At 48.0% G+C, this 13,245-nt stretch overlaps 1 protein-coding gene across 12 annotated transcripts in view; it reads right to left on the reverse strand.

Annotated features, from left to right (window-relative positions):
• The window catches only part of LOC109876860 (trinucleotide repeat-containing gene 6C protein), a 78,165-nt gene that overhangs the window by 3,178 nt on the left and 61,742 nt on the right, over positions 1-13,245 (reverse strand). For 8 of the 12 annotated variants that reach the window (XM_031834319.1, XM_031834318.1, XM_031834325.1 and 5 more), the window contains 5 exons: positions 12,014-12,178; positions 11,459-11,635; positions 11,037-11,186; positions 10,052-10,210; positions 9,024-9,248 (listed from right to left, as the gene is read on the reverse strand). In XM_031834319.1, coding sequence (XP_031690179.1) covers positions 9,024-9,248; positions 10,052-10,210; positions 11,037-11,186; positions 11,459-11,635; positions 12,014-12,178 — 876 coding nt within the window. The remainder of the gene's footprint in view (positions 1-9,023; positions 9,249-10,051; positions 10,211-11,036; positions 11,187-11,458; positions 11,636-12,013; positions 12,179-13,245) is intronic. The other 4 variants (XM_031834328.1, XM_031834322.1, XM_031834326.1 and 1 more) reach the window with 2 other exon arrangements.

A 13,245-nucleotide genomic window follows, 5' to 3' on the forward strand; every position in this document is an offset into this window, starting at 1 on the left:
TGGCCTTTAGTCTGTATCACAACACCTCTAGAACCTGGCCTTTAGTCTGTATCACCTCTAGAACCTGGCCTTTAACTGTATCACAACACCTCTAGAACCTGGCCTTTAGTCTGTATCACAACACCTCTAGAACCTGGCCTTTAGTCTGTATCACCTCTAGAACTGTGCTATCTAACCTCCAAACAAGCTTCAATGCCATACAACACTCCTTCCGTGGCCTCCAACTGCTCTTAAACGCTAGTAAAACCAAATGCATGCTTTTCAACCGGTCGCTGCCTGCACCCGCATGCCCGACTAGCATCACCACCCTGGATGGTTCCGACCTAGAATATGTGGACGTCTATAAGTACCTAGGTGTCTGGCTAGACTGCAAACTCTCCTTCCAGACTCATATCAAACATCTCCAATCGAAAATCAAATCAAGAGTCGGCTTTCTATTCCGCAACAAAGCCTCCTTCACTCAAGCCGCCAAGCTTACCCTAGTAAAACTGACTATCCTACCGATCCTCGACTTCGGCGATGTCATCTACAAAATGGCTTCCAACACTCTACTCAGCAAACTGGATGCAGTCTATCACAGTGCCATCCGTTTTGTCACTAAAGCACCTTATACTACCCACCACTGCGACTTGTATGCTCTAGTCGGCTGGCCCTCGCTACATATTCGTCGCCAGACCCACTGGCTCCAGGTCATCTACAAGTCTATGCTAGGTAAAGCTCCGCCTTATCTCAGCTCACTGGTCACGATGGCAACACCCATCCGTAGCACGCGCTCCAGCAGGTGTATCTCACTGATCATCCCTAAAGCCAACACCTCATTTGGCCGCCTTTCGTTCCAGTACTCTGCTGCCTGTGACTGGAACGAATTGCAAAAATCGCTGAAGTTGGAGACTTTCATCTCCCTCACCAACTTCAAACATCAGCTATCTGAGCAGCTAACCGATCGCTGCAGCTGTACATAGTCTATTGGTAAATAGCCCACCCTTTTCACCTACCTCATCCCCGTACTGTTTTTATTTATTTACTTTTCTGCTCTTCTGCACACCAATATCTCTACCTGTACATGACCATCTGATCATTCATCACTCCAGTGTTAATCTGCAAAATTGTAATTATTTGCCTACCTCCTCATGCCTTTTGCACACATTGTATATAGACCCCCCCTTCGTTTTCTACTGTGTTATTGACTTGTTAATTGTTTACTCCATGTGTAACTCTTTGTTGTATGCTCACACTGCTATGCTTTATCTTGGCCAGGTCGCAGTTGCAAATGAGAACTTGTTCTCAACTAGCCTACCTGGTTAAATAAAGGTGAAATAAAATAAAAATAAAAAAGAACCCGGCCTTTAGTCTGTATCACAACACCTCTAGAACCTGACCTTCAGTCTGTATCACAACACCTCTAGAACCTGGCCTTTAGTCTGTATCACAACACCTCTAGAACCTGGCCTTCAGTCTGTATCGCCTCTAGAACCTGGCCTTTTGTCTGTATCGCCTCTAGAACCTGGCCTTTAGTCTGTATCACCTCTAGAACCTGTCCTTTAGTCTGTATCACAACACCTCTAGAACCTGGCCTTTAGTCTGTATCACAGCACCTCTAGAACCTGGCCTTTAGTCTGTATCGCCTCTAGAACCTGGCCTTTAGTCTGTATCAACACCTCTAGAACCTGTCCTTTAGTCTGTATCACAACACCTCTAGAACCTGGCCTTACGTCTTTATCACAACACCTCTAGAACCTGGCCTTTAGTCTGTATCACAACACCTCTAGAACCTGGCCTTCAGTCTGTATCGCCTCTAGAACCTGGCCTTTTGTCTGTATCGCCTCTAGAACCTGGCCTTTAGTCTGTATCACCTCTAGAACCTGTCCTTTAGTCTGTATCACAACACCTCTAGAACCTGGCCTTTAGTCTGTATCACAGCACCTCTAGAACCTGGCCTTTAGTCTGTATCGCCTCTAGAACCTGGCCTTTAGTCTGTATCAACACCTCTAGAACCTGTCCTTTAGTCTGTATCACAACACCTCTAGAACCTGGCCTTTAGTCTGTATCGCCTCTAGAACCTGGCCTTTAGTCTGTATCAACACCTCTAGAACCTGTCCTTTAGTCTGTATCACAACACCTCTAGAACCTGGCCTTACGTCTTTATCACAACACCTCTAGAACCTGGCCTTTAGTCTGTATCACCTCTAGAACCTGGCCTTACGTCTGTATCACAACACCTCTAGAACCTGGCCTTTAGTCTGTATCGCCTCTAGAACCTGGCCTTTAGTCTGTATCACAACACCTCTAGAACCTGACCTTTAGTCTGTATCACAACACCTCTAGAACCTGGCCTTTAGTCTGTATCACCTCTAGAACCCGGCCTTTAGTCTGTATCACAACACCTCTAGAACCTGGCCTTTAGTCTGTATCACAACACCTCTAGAACCTGGCCTTTAGTCTGTATCGCCTCTAGAACCTGTCCTTTAGTCTGTATCACCTCTAGAACCTGTCCTTTAGTCTGTATCACAACACCTCTAGAACCTGGCCTTTAGTCTGTATCGCCTCTAGAACCTGGCCTTTAGTCTGTATCAACACCTCTAGAACCTGTCCTTTAGTCTGTATCACAACACCTCTAGAACCTGGCCTTTAGTCTGTATCACCTCTAGAACCTGGCCTTTAGTCTGTATCACAACACCTCTAGAACCTGGCCTTTAGTCTGTATCACAGCACCTCTAGAACCTGGCCTTTAGTCTGTATCGCCTCTAGAACCTGGCCTTTAGTCTGTATCAACACCTCTAGAACCTGTCCTTTAGTCTGTATCACAACACCTCTAGAACCTGGTCTTTAGTCTGTATCACCTCTAGAACCTGGCCTTTAGTCTGTATCACAACACCTCTAGAACCTGGCCTTTAATCTGTATCACAACACCTCTAGAACCTGGCCTTTAGTCTGTATCACAACACCTCTAGAACCTGGCCTTTAGTCTGTATCGCCTCTAGAACCTGGCCTTTAGTCTGTATCAACACCTCTAGAACCTGTCCTTTAGTCTGTATCACAACACCTCTAGAACCTGGCCTTTAGTCTGTATCACAACACCTCTAGAACCTGGCCTTTAGTCTGTATCACCTCTAGAACCTGGCCTTTAGTCTGTATCGCCTCTAGAACCTGGCCTTTAGTCTGTATCAACACCTCTAGAACCTGTCCTTTAGTCTGTATCACAACACCTCTAGAACCTGGCCTTTAGTCTGTATCACAACACCTCTAGAACCTGGCCTTTAGTCTGTATCACCTCTAGAACCTGGTCTTTAGTCTGTATCACCTCTAGAACCTGTCCTTTAGTCTGTATCACAACACCTCTAGAACCTGGCCTTTAGTCTGTATCACCTCTAGAACCTGGCCTTACGTCTGTATCACAACACCTCTAGAACCTGGCCTTTAGTCTGTATCGCCTCTAGAACCTGGCCTTTAGTCTGTATCAACACCTCTAGAACCTGTCCTTTAGTCTGTATCACAACACCTCTAGAACCTGGCCTTTAATCTGTATCACAACACCTCTAGAACCTGGCCTTTAGTCTGTATCACAACACCTCTAGAACCTGGCCTTTAGTCTGTATCGCCTCTAGAACCTGGCCTTTAGTCTGTATCAACACCTCTAGAACCTGTCCTTTAGTCTGTATCACAACACCTCTAGAACCTGGCCTTTAGTCTGTATCACAACACCTCTAGAACCTGACCTTTAGTCTGTATCACTACACCTCTAGAACCCGGCCTTTAGTCTATATCACAACACCTCTAGAACCTGGCCTTTAGTCTGTATCACAACACCTCTAGAACCTGGCCTTTAGTTTGTATCACCTCTAGAACCCGGCCTTTAGTCTGTATCACAACACCTCTAGAACCTGACCTTCAGTCTGTATCACAACACCTCTAGAACCTGGCCTTTAGTCTGTATCACAACACCTCTAGAACCTGGCCTTCAGTCTGTATCGCCTCTAGAACCTGGCCTTTTGTCTGTATCGCCTCTAGAACCTGGCCTTTAGTCTGTATCACCTCTAGAACCTGTCCTTTAGTCTGTATCACAACACCTCTAGAACCTGGCCTTTAGTCTGTATCGCCTCTAGAACCTGGCCTTTAGTCTGTATCAACACCTCTAGAACCTGTCCTTACGTCTGTATCACAACACCTCTAGAACCTGGCCTTTAGTCTGTATCACCTCTAGAACCTGGCCTTACGTCTGTATCACAACACCTCTAGAACCTGGCCTTTAGTCTGTATCACCTCTAGAACCCGGCCTTTAGTCTGTATCACAACACCTCTAGAACCTGACCTTCAGTCTGTATCACAACACCTCTAGAACCTGGCCTTTAGTCTGTATCGCCTCTAGAACCTGGCCTTTTGTCTGTATCGCCTCTAGAACCTGTCCTTTAGTCTGTATCACCTCTAGAACCTGTCCTTTAGTCTGTATCACAACACCTCTAGAACCTGTCCTTTAGTCTGTATCACAACACCTCTAGAACCTGGCCTTTAGTCTGTATTGCCTCTAGAACCTGGCCTTTAGTCTGTATCAACACCTCTAGAACCTGTCCTTTAGTCTGTATCACAACACCTCTAGAACCTGGTCTTTAGTCTGTATCACCTCTAGAACCTGGCCTTTAGTCTGTATCACAACACCTCTAGAACCTGGCCTTTAGTCTGTATCACAACACCTCTAGAACCTGGCCTTTAGTCTGTATCACAACACCTCTAGAACCTGGCCTTTAGTCTGTATCACAACACCTCTAGAACCTGGCCTTTAGTCTGTATCACCTCTAGAACCTGGTCTTTAGTCTGTATCACCTCTAGAACCTGTCCTTTAGTCTGTATCACAACACCTCTAGAACCTGGCCTTTAGTCTGTATCACAACACCTCTAGAACCTGGCCTTTAGTCTGTATCACAACACCTCTAGAACCTGGCCTTTAGTCTGTATCACCTCTAGAACCTGGTCTTTAGTCTGTATCACCTCTAGAACCTGTCCTTTAGTCTGTATCACAACACCTCTAGAACCTGGCCTTTAATCTGTATCACAACACCTCTAGAACCTGGCCTTTAGTCTGTATCACAACACCTCTAGAACCTGGCCTTTAGTCTGTATCACCTCTAGAACCTGGCCTTACGTCTGTATCACAACACCTCTAGAACCTGGCCTTTAGTCTGTATCGCCTCTAGAACCTGGCCTTTAGTCTGTATCAACACCTCTAGAACCTGTCCTTTAGTCTGTATCACAACACCTCTAGAACCTGGCCTTTAATCTGTATCACAACACCTCTAGAACCTGGCCTTTAGTCTGTATCACAACACCTCTAGAACCTGGCCTTTAGTCTGTATCACCTCTAGAACCTGGTCTTTAGTCTGTATCACCTCTAGAACCTGGTCTTTAGTCTGTATCACCTCTAGAACCTGTCCTTTAGTCTGTATCACAACACCTCTAGAACCTGGCCTTTAGTCTGTATCAACACCTCTAGAACCTGTCCTTTAGTCTGTATCACAACACCTCTAGAACCTGGTCTTTAGTCTGTATCACCTCTAGAACCTGGCCTTTAGTCTGTATCACAACACCTCTAGAACCTGGCCTTTAGTCTGTATCACAACACCTCTAGAACCTGGCCTTTAGTCTGTATCACAACACCTCTAGAACCTGGCCTTTAGTCTGTATCACAACACCTCTAGAACCTGGCCTTTAGTCTGTATCACCTCTAGAACCTGGTCTTTAGTCTGTATCACCTCTAGAACCTGTCCTTTAGTCTGTATCACAACACCTCTAGAACCTGGCCTTTAGTCTGTATCACAACACCTCTAGAACCTGGCCTTTAGTCTGTATCACAACACCTCTAGAACCTGGCCTTTAGTCTGTATCACCTCTAGAACCTGGTCTTTAGTCTGTATCACCTCTAGAACCTGTCCTTTAGTCTGTATCACAACACCTCTAGAACCTGGCCTTTAATCTGTATCACAACACCTCTAGAACCTGGCCTTTAGTCTGTATCACAACACCTCTAGAACCTGGCCTTTAGTCTGTATCACCTCTAGAACCTGGCCTTACGTCTGTATCACAACACCTCTAGAACCTGGCCTTTAGTCTGTATCGCCTCTAGAACCTGGCCTTTAGTCTGTATCAACACCTCTAGAACCTGTCCTTTAGTCTGTATCACAACACCTCTAGAACCTGGCCTTTAATCTGTATCACAACACCTCTAGAACCTGGCCTTTAGTCTGTATCACAACACCTCTAGAACCTGGCCTTTAGTCTGTATCACCTCTAGAACCTGGTCTTTAGTCTGTATCACCTCTAGAACCTGGTCTTTAGTCTGTATCACCTCTAGAACCTGTCCTTTAGTCTGTATCACAACACCTCTAGAACCTGGCCTTTAATCTGTATCACAACACCTCTAGAACCTGGCCTTTAATCTGTATCACAACACCTCTAGAACCTGGCCTTTAGTCTGTATCACAACACCTCTAGAACCTGGCCTTTAGTCTGTATCGCCTCTAGAACCTGGCCTTTAGTCTGTATCAACACCTCTAGAACCTGTCCTTTAGTCTGTATCACAACACCTCTAGAACCTGGCCTTTAGTCTGTATCACAACACCTCTAGAACCTGGCCTTTAGTCTGTATCACAACACCTCTAGAACCTGGCCTTTAGTCTGTATCACCTCTAGAACCTGTCCTTTAGTCTGTATCACAACACCTCTAGAACCTGGCCTTTAGTCTGTATCACAACACCTCTAGAACCTGGCCTTTAGTCTGTATCACAACACCTCTAGAACCTGGCCTTTAGTCTGTATCACCTCTAGAACCTGGTCTTTAGTCTGTATCACCTCTAGAACCTGTCCTTTAGTCTGTATCACAACACCTCTAGAACCTGGCCTTTAGTCTGTATCACCTCTAGAACCTGTCCTTTAGTCTGTATCACCTCTAGAACCTGTCCTTTAGTCTGTATCACAACACCTCTAGAACCTGACGTTTAGTCTGTATCACAACACCTCTAGAACCTGGCCTTTAGTCTGTATCGCAACACCTCTAGAACCTGTCCTTTAGTCTGTATCACCTCTAGAACCTGGCCTTTAGTCTGTATCACAACACCTCTAGAACCTGGCCTTTAGTCTGTATCGCCTCTAGAACCTGGCCTTTAGTCTGTATCAACACCTCTAGAACCTGTCCTTTAGTCTGTATCACAACACCTCTAGAACCTGGCCTTTAATCTGTATCACAACACCTCTAGAACCTGGCCTTTAGTCTGTATCACAACACCTCTAGAACCTGGCCTTTAGTCTGTATCACCTCTAGAACCTGGTCTTTAGTCTGTATCACCTCTAGAACCTGGTCTTTAGTCTGTATCACCTCTAGAACCTGTCCTTTAGTCTGTATCACAACACCTCTAGAACCTGGCCTTTAATCTGTATCACAACACCTCTAGAACCTGGCCTTTAATCTGTATCACAACACCTCTAGAACCTGGCCTTTAGTCTGTATCACAACACCTCTAGAACCTGGCCTTTAGTCTGTATCGCCTCTAGAACCTGGCCTTTAGTCTGTATCAACACCTCTAGAACCTGTCCTTTAGTCTGTATCACAACACCTCTAGAACCTGGCCTTTAGTCTGTATCACAACACCTCTAGAACCTGGCCTTTAGTCTGTATCACAACACCTCTAGAACCTGGCCTTTAGTCTGTATCACCTCTAGAACCTGTCCTTTAGTCTGTATCACAACACCTCTAGAACCTGGCCTTTAGTCTGTATCACAACACCTCTAGAACCTGGCCTTTAGTCTGTATCACAACACCTCTAGAACCTGGCCTTTAGTCTGTATCACCTCTAGAACCTGGTCTTTAGTCTGTATCACCTCTAGAACCTGTCCTTTAGTCTGTATCACAACACCTCTAGAACCTGGCCTTTAGTCTGTATCACCTCTAGAACCTGTCCTTTAGTCTGTATCACCTCTAGAACCTGTCCTTTAGTCTGTATCACAACACCTCTAGAACCTGACGTTTAGTCTGTATCACAACACCTCTAGAACCTGGCCTTTAGTCTGTATCGCAACACCTCTAGAACCTGGCCTTTAGTCTGTATCACCTCTAGAACCTGGCCTTTAGTCTGTATCACAACACCTCTAGAACCTGACATTTAGTCTGTATCACAACACCTCTAGAACCTGGCCTTTAGTCTGTATCACAACACCTCTAGAACCTGACATTTAGTCTGTATCACAACACCTCTAGAACCTGACCTTCAGTCATCTTCTACTCTAACTGAACATTTATGAGGGCTGCAGTTTTTATGGCAAGCACAACAAATACACTACAGTTTTTATGGCAAGCACAACAAATACACCACAGTTTTTATGGCAAGCACAACAAATACACTACAGTTTTTATGGCAAGCACAACAAATACACTACAGTTTTTATGGCAAGCACAACAAATACACTACAGTTTTTATGGCAAGCACAACAAATACACTACAGTTTTTATGGCAAGCACAACAAATACACTACAGTTTTTATGGCAAGCACAACAAATACACTACAGTTTTTGGAGAGTAAAGACAGCTGTTACATGAACTTCATAAATGATCAACTGAACATGCACTGGTTGGACCAAAACCCATTCAGTCAATTCATTTATCCAGTCAGTCAGCAAGTCGCCATCCTCCCCATCCAATTACTTAACAGCTAATCAAATAGACACTCTGACTATTTGCATTGACCCCCCCTTTGTTTTTACACTGCTGCTACTCACTGTTTATTACCATGCATAGTCACTCTACCCCTACCTACATGTACAAATTACTGTGACTCGGTACCGGTTCCTCCTGTACATAGCCTCATTATTGTTATTTTATTGTGTTACTTTTAAAAATATATCTATTTTTACTTTAGTTCATTTAGTAAATATTTTCTTAACTCCATTTTGTTAAAACTGCATTGTTGGTTTTAAGCATTACACAGTTAGGTCTATGCATGTTGTATTCGGCACATTTGACAAATATAATTTGATTTACCTGAGGAGTAGGAGCTGCTCCAGCCTTGGGCCAGGCCCAGGGAGTTGCCTCCCCAGGTGGAGGAGTGCTTGGTGGGGTTGGTGAGGCCCGGGGGGGGCCGTGTGGGGGCGGCTGTGTTACTGCGGGGCCCCTGGGGGACCTTCCACAACTCATGGGACAGAGAGACCTGGGAGGGGTGGGAGATGGGCCCCGGGGACCAGGTGGACTTCATGTCTGACAATTTACCTGAAAGAGAGATAAGAAAAGAAACACATTGATTGCTTGGCAACAATTGGAGATACTTGGCATTCTTCTATCAACAACACACAGGGAACTAAACAACCAAAAACACTAGTCAGAATAATACCCTGGTAGAGGGGTTGTTGACGGTAGAGCAGAGCAATCATTCTGCTTTTCCTGGATGTGTTGAACCAAAAATGGGCATAAACACAGCTAGACTTCACACACACACAGTCCCAGACTGCACAGTAAGGAGTACAGCACAGGGTCAGTCTCAGTCCATGTCTCACAGTATGGAACAGATCAGGAATACAGCTAGACTTCTCTCACACACACACACACACACACAAAGGAGTACAGCCCAGGGTCAGTTTCAGTCCATGCCTCACAGTATGGGACAGATCAGGCCAGGAACACAGATAGACTAGAACTATACTAAGATATAGTATATACACCCTCCTCCCAGTTCCCCCCCCCATGCTACACACAGGGGTGGGGATACATCAACACCACCAGAGGGAAGATGTATGAGGGGTACAACTAAAGAGGGAAGGGCACACAAAACAGATGTGATGGTAAGGATGGGGTCCTCCTCTGGACCAGATACTGAGCCACCAGAGACATCAACACTGACGGGGGCAGGGGGACAAACTAGCTCAAAGCGGAAGTCACCCCTACCCACAGATCTAGGACCAGATTATCATATCACCTGGTCCTAAACATAACCACGGGGAATATGGTAGGATATAAGATTTGACCCTGTATCAGCGGTTAGAGGAGACTTCCGCCCACTCCGACAAACTGTGTACCTGGGTCGTCCGTTTCCGGGGACGACAGACTGAACGAGCTAGAGTAGGCACTGACTGGCCAATCGGTGGAGGGGGGCAGGGCCTCGTTCTGAGATGAGGTGGGGGAGGAGCCTATGGGGGCATCGCATCCAGCAAAAGGGAATGGAAGAGAGAGAGAATCTAATAAAGAAACAGAATAAATGAAAGTGGATGAACAGCTGTGGTGCTCTGTGGCTGTGTGATATGGGAGAGTTCAAAGTGTTGGGAATAAGATGACCTAGTAGTGTAGATATACGAGTGTCAGATTGTACATGCAGTTAAGTGAAGAAGCAGCAGGACCAGAAGAGAAAAAGCAGGCTTCTCCAGTGACTGAACTGTTACAGATAATCAGTCTCCCCAACCCATTGGGATACATTGCAGGCACAGTATCTGATTTTGCCCGCAGCAGTTTTCTTTGAATGATTCAGGTCATCTCAGACCCCCAGCTCTCCTCTCCCCTCTCAAGACCAAGTCTACCAGAGGGAGAGCACCGTCATTACATATGTATAGGACTACTTAGAACATGAACACTCCCCTCCCTTCCTCCCACCTGTCCTTCTCCCCCTCCCTCACCCCCCCTGTCCCCCTCCCTCACCACCCCGTCCTTCTCCCCCTCCCTCACCCCCCTTGTCCCTCTCCCCTCCCCTGTCCTTCTCCCCCTCCCTCACCTCCCTGTCCCTCCCCTCCCTCCCCTGTCCTTCTCCCCTCCCTCCCTCCCTCTCACATCACCTGTCCTTCTCCCTCCCTCCCTCACCTCCTCTAGCTCCCCTGTCCCTCTCCACCCTCACCTCCCCTGTCCCTCTCCACCCCTGTCCCTCTCCACCCCTGTCCCTCTCCACCCCTGTCCCTCTCCACCCCTAGCGCGCCTGCCCCTCACCTCCCAGGTCCCTCACCTCCCCCGTCTCTCCCTTCCTTCTCCAACCTCCTCATCTCCCTCACCCTCCCTTTCTGCTTCCCTCGTCCTCACCTCCGCTGCGGTCTCTCTGCAGGTAGCGGTTGACGTCCTGGATGTTGGTGTTGATGGTGGGGCCGCTGGGCACGCTCCCCGGGGTCATGTTGGGGTCGTTCTCCGGGTCGATGTTCTGCAGGCCCTTCCAGGGCACGCCCGGGCAGAACTCTGGAGGAGGAAGTGATTGTACAGGAAGTATTACAATTGTCATTCCTCTCATTCATTTACATGACTACCTGGTTCAGCAATGTACAAAATACAAAAATACAAAAGGTGGTGCTTGCAATGAAACGAATTCTCTTGAAAACAGAAGTCATTTGGCTACATTAGTCCCATGATCATCATATTAGGTGAATAGGTTTTGGCTGGACAGTAAGCAGTCACTGTAGCTGTCCAGGACTGTTATCCACCATCCCAGTCTAACTAGCCAACTAACTGACCTGGAGGCCAGGTGATGTTGGCGCCGTTGACCATCTTGTCGTTGGGGCTCTTGCCCTGGCTCCAGCTGTCTGGGGGCACCAGGGGGTTGGTGGGGGACTCGGAGACAGGCATCATGCCGTAGGGGCTGTACCCATCCTCCATTTGGGGGGGCTTCCCGGGGGGGCCCAGGTTGGAACCTGCCAGAGACAAGAGGGGAACCAGGAAGTTGGTTAAGTACAATATAAATTAGAACTAGAGAATGAAATACTTAGTCAAGTTTAATAGAAACCAATACAGGAGGGGTTAAATGCAGAAGACACATTTCAGTTGAATGCATTCAGTTGTACAACTGACCAGGTATCCCCTTTCCCTTTCCTAGAACATATAGTAGCATTGAGATGGAAATGTCAAGGTTCCACTTGAAAACCCAAGAGGAAAACTACGTTCTGAAGCTGCCAACTGAGTGTCATACACCATGGTCCTTTCATATCCCCCAGTTCTACTCAGTCCAGCTCAGTAGAGTTCATTAAATCTTTATTGTCCCAACATTGGGCAATGGTGTCAACAGTTTGTACCGTGCTTGTTCAGGTTGGGCTCCAGAGAGGATGAGCCTCCAGAGAGGCTGTCCATGGAGTTGGGGTGTGTCCACTGGGAGAGGCGAGACTGGGGCTGGGGAAGCTCTTTCATGGACAAGCCTCCCACCTCTATGCAGGTTACATTCATGTTAGGATTCAGTCCAGCTGGGAGAGAGGCAAAGAGAAAGGCAGAGAGAGGGAGACAGGCAGAGAGAGAGGCAGAGAGAGAGGCAGAGAGCGGGAGACAGGCAGGCAGAGAGCGAGACAGGCAGGCAGAGAGGGAGGCAGGCAGGCAGAGAGGGAGGCAGGCAGGCAGAGAGGGAGGCAGGCAGGCAGAGAGGGAGGCAGGCAGGCAGAGAGGGAGACAGGCAGGCAGAGAGGGAGACAGGCAGGCAGAGAGGGAGACAGGCAGGCAGAGAGGGAGACAGGCAGGCAGAGAGGGAGACAGGCAGGCAGAGAGGGAGGCAGGCAGGCAGAGAGGGAGGCAGGCAGGCAGAGAGGGAGGCAGGCAGGCAGAGAGGGAGGCAGGCAGGCAGAGAGGGAGACAGGCAGGCAGAGAGGGAGACAGGCAGGCAGAGAGGGAGACAGGCAGGCAGAGAGGGAGACAGGCAGGCAGAGAGGGAGACAGGCAGGCAGAGAAGGAGGCAGGCAGGCAGAGAGGGAGGCAGGCAGGCAGAGAGGGAGGCAGGCAGGCAGAGAGGGAGGCAGGCAGGCAGAGAGGGAGGCAGGCAGGCAGAGAGGGAGGCAGGCAGGCAGAGAGGGAGACAGGCAGGCAGAGAGGGAGACAGGCAGGCAGAGAGGGAGACAGGCAGGCAGAGAAGGAGGCAGGCAGGCAGAGAGGGAGGCAGGCAGGCAGAGAGGGAGGCAGGCAGGCAGAGAGGGAGGCAGGCAGGCAGAGAGGGAGGCAGGCAGGCAGAGAGGGAGGCAGGCAGGCAGAGAGGGAGACAGGCAGGCAGAGAGGGAGGGAGACAGGCAGGCAGAGAGGGAGACAGGCAGGCAGAGAGGGAGACAGGCAGGCAGAGAGGGAGACAGGCAGGCAGAGAGGGAGACAGGCAGGCAGAGAGGGAGACAGGCAGAGAGGCAGGGAGGTAACACCAGACAAAACAAGTCAATAAAGCATTAAGGATGAATCACTCGTTTCTTGTTTTGCACTTTGTTGCTATGGTTCTTTATATAACTACAATCAATCGTAATGTCTTTGCCACAGGATATCTGTTAGACACTGAGCAAGA

Source organism: Oncorhynchus kisutch, linkage group LG10 (assembly GCF_002021735.2).
Source record: "Oncorhynchus kisutch isolate 150728-3 linkage group LG10, Okis_V2, whole genome shotgun sequence".
NCBI classification, from domain to species: domain Eukaryota; kingdom Metazoa; phylum Chordata; class Actinopteri; order Salmoniformes; family Salmonidae; genus Oncorhynchus; species Oncorhynchus kisutch.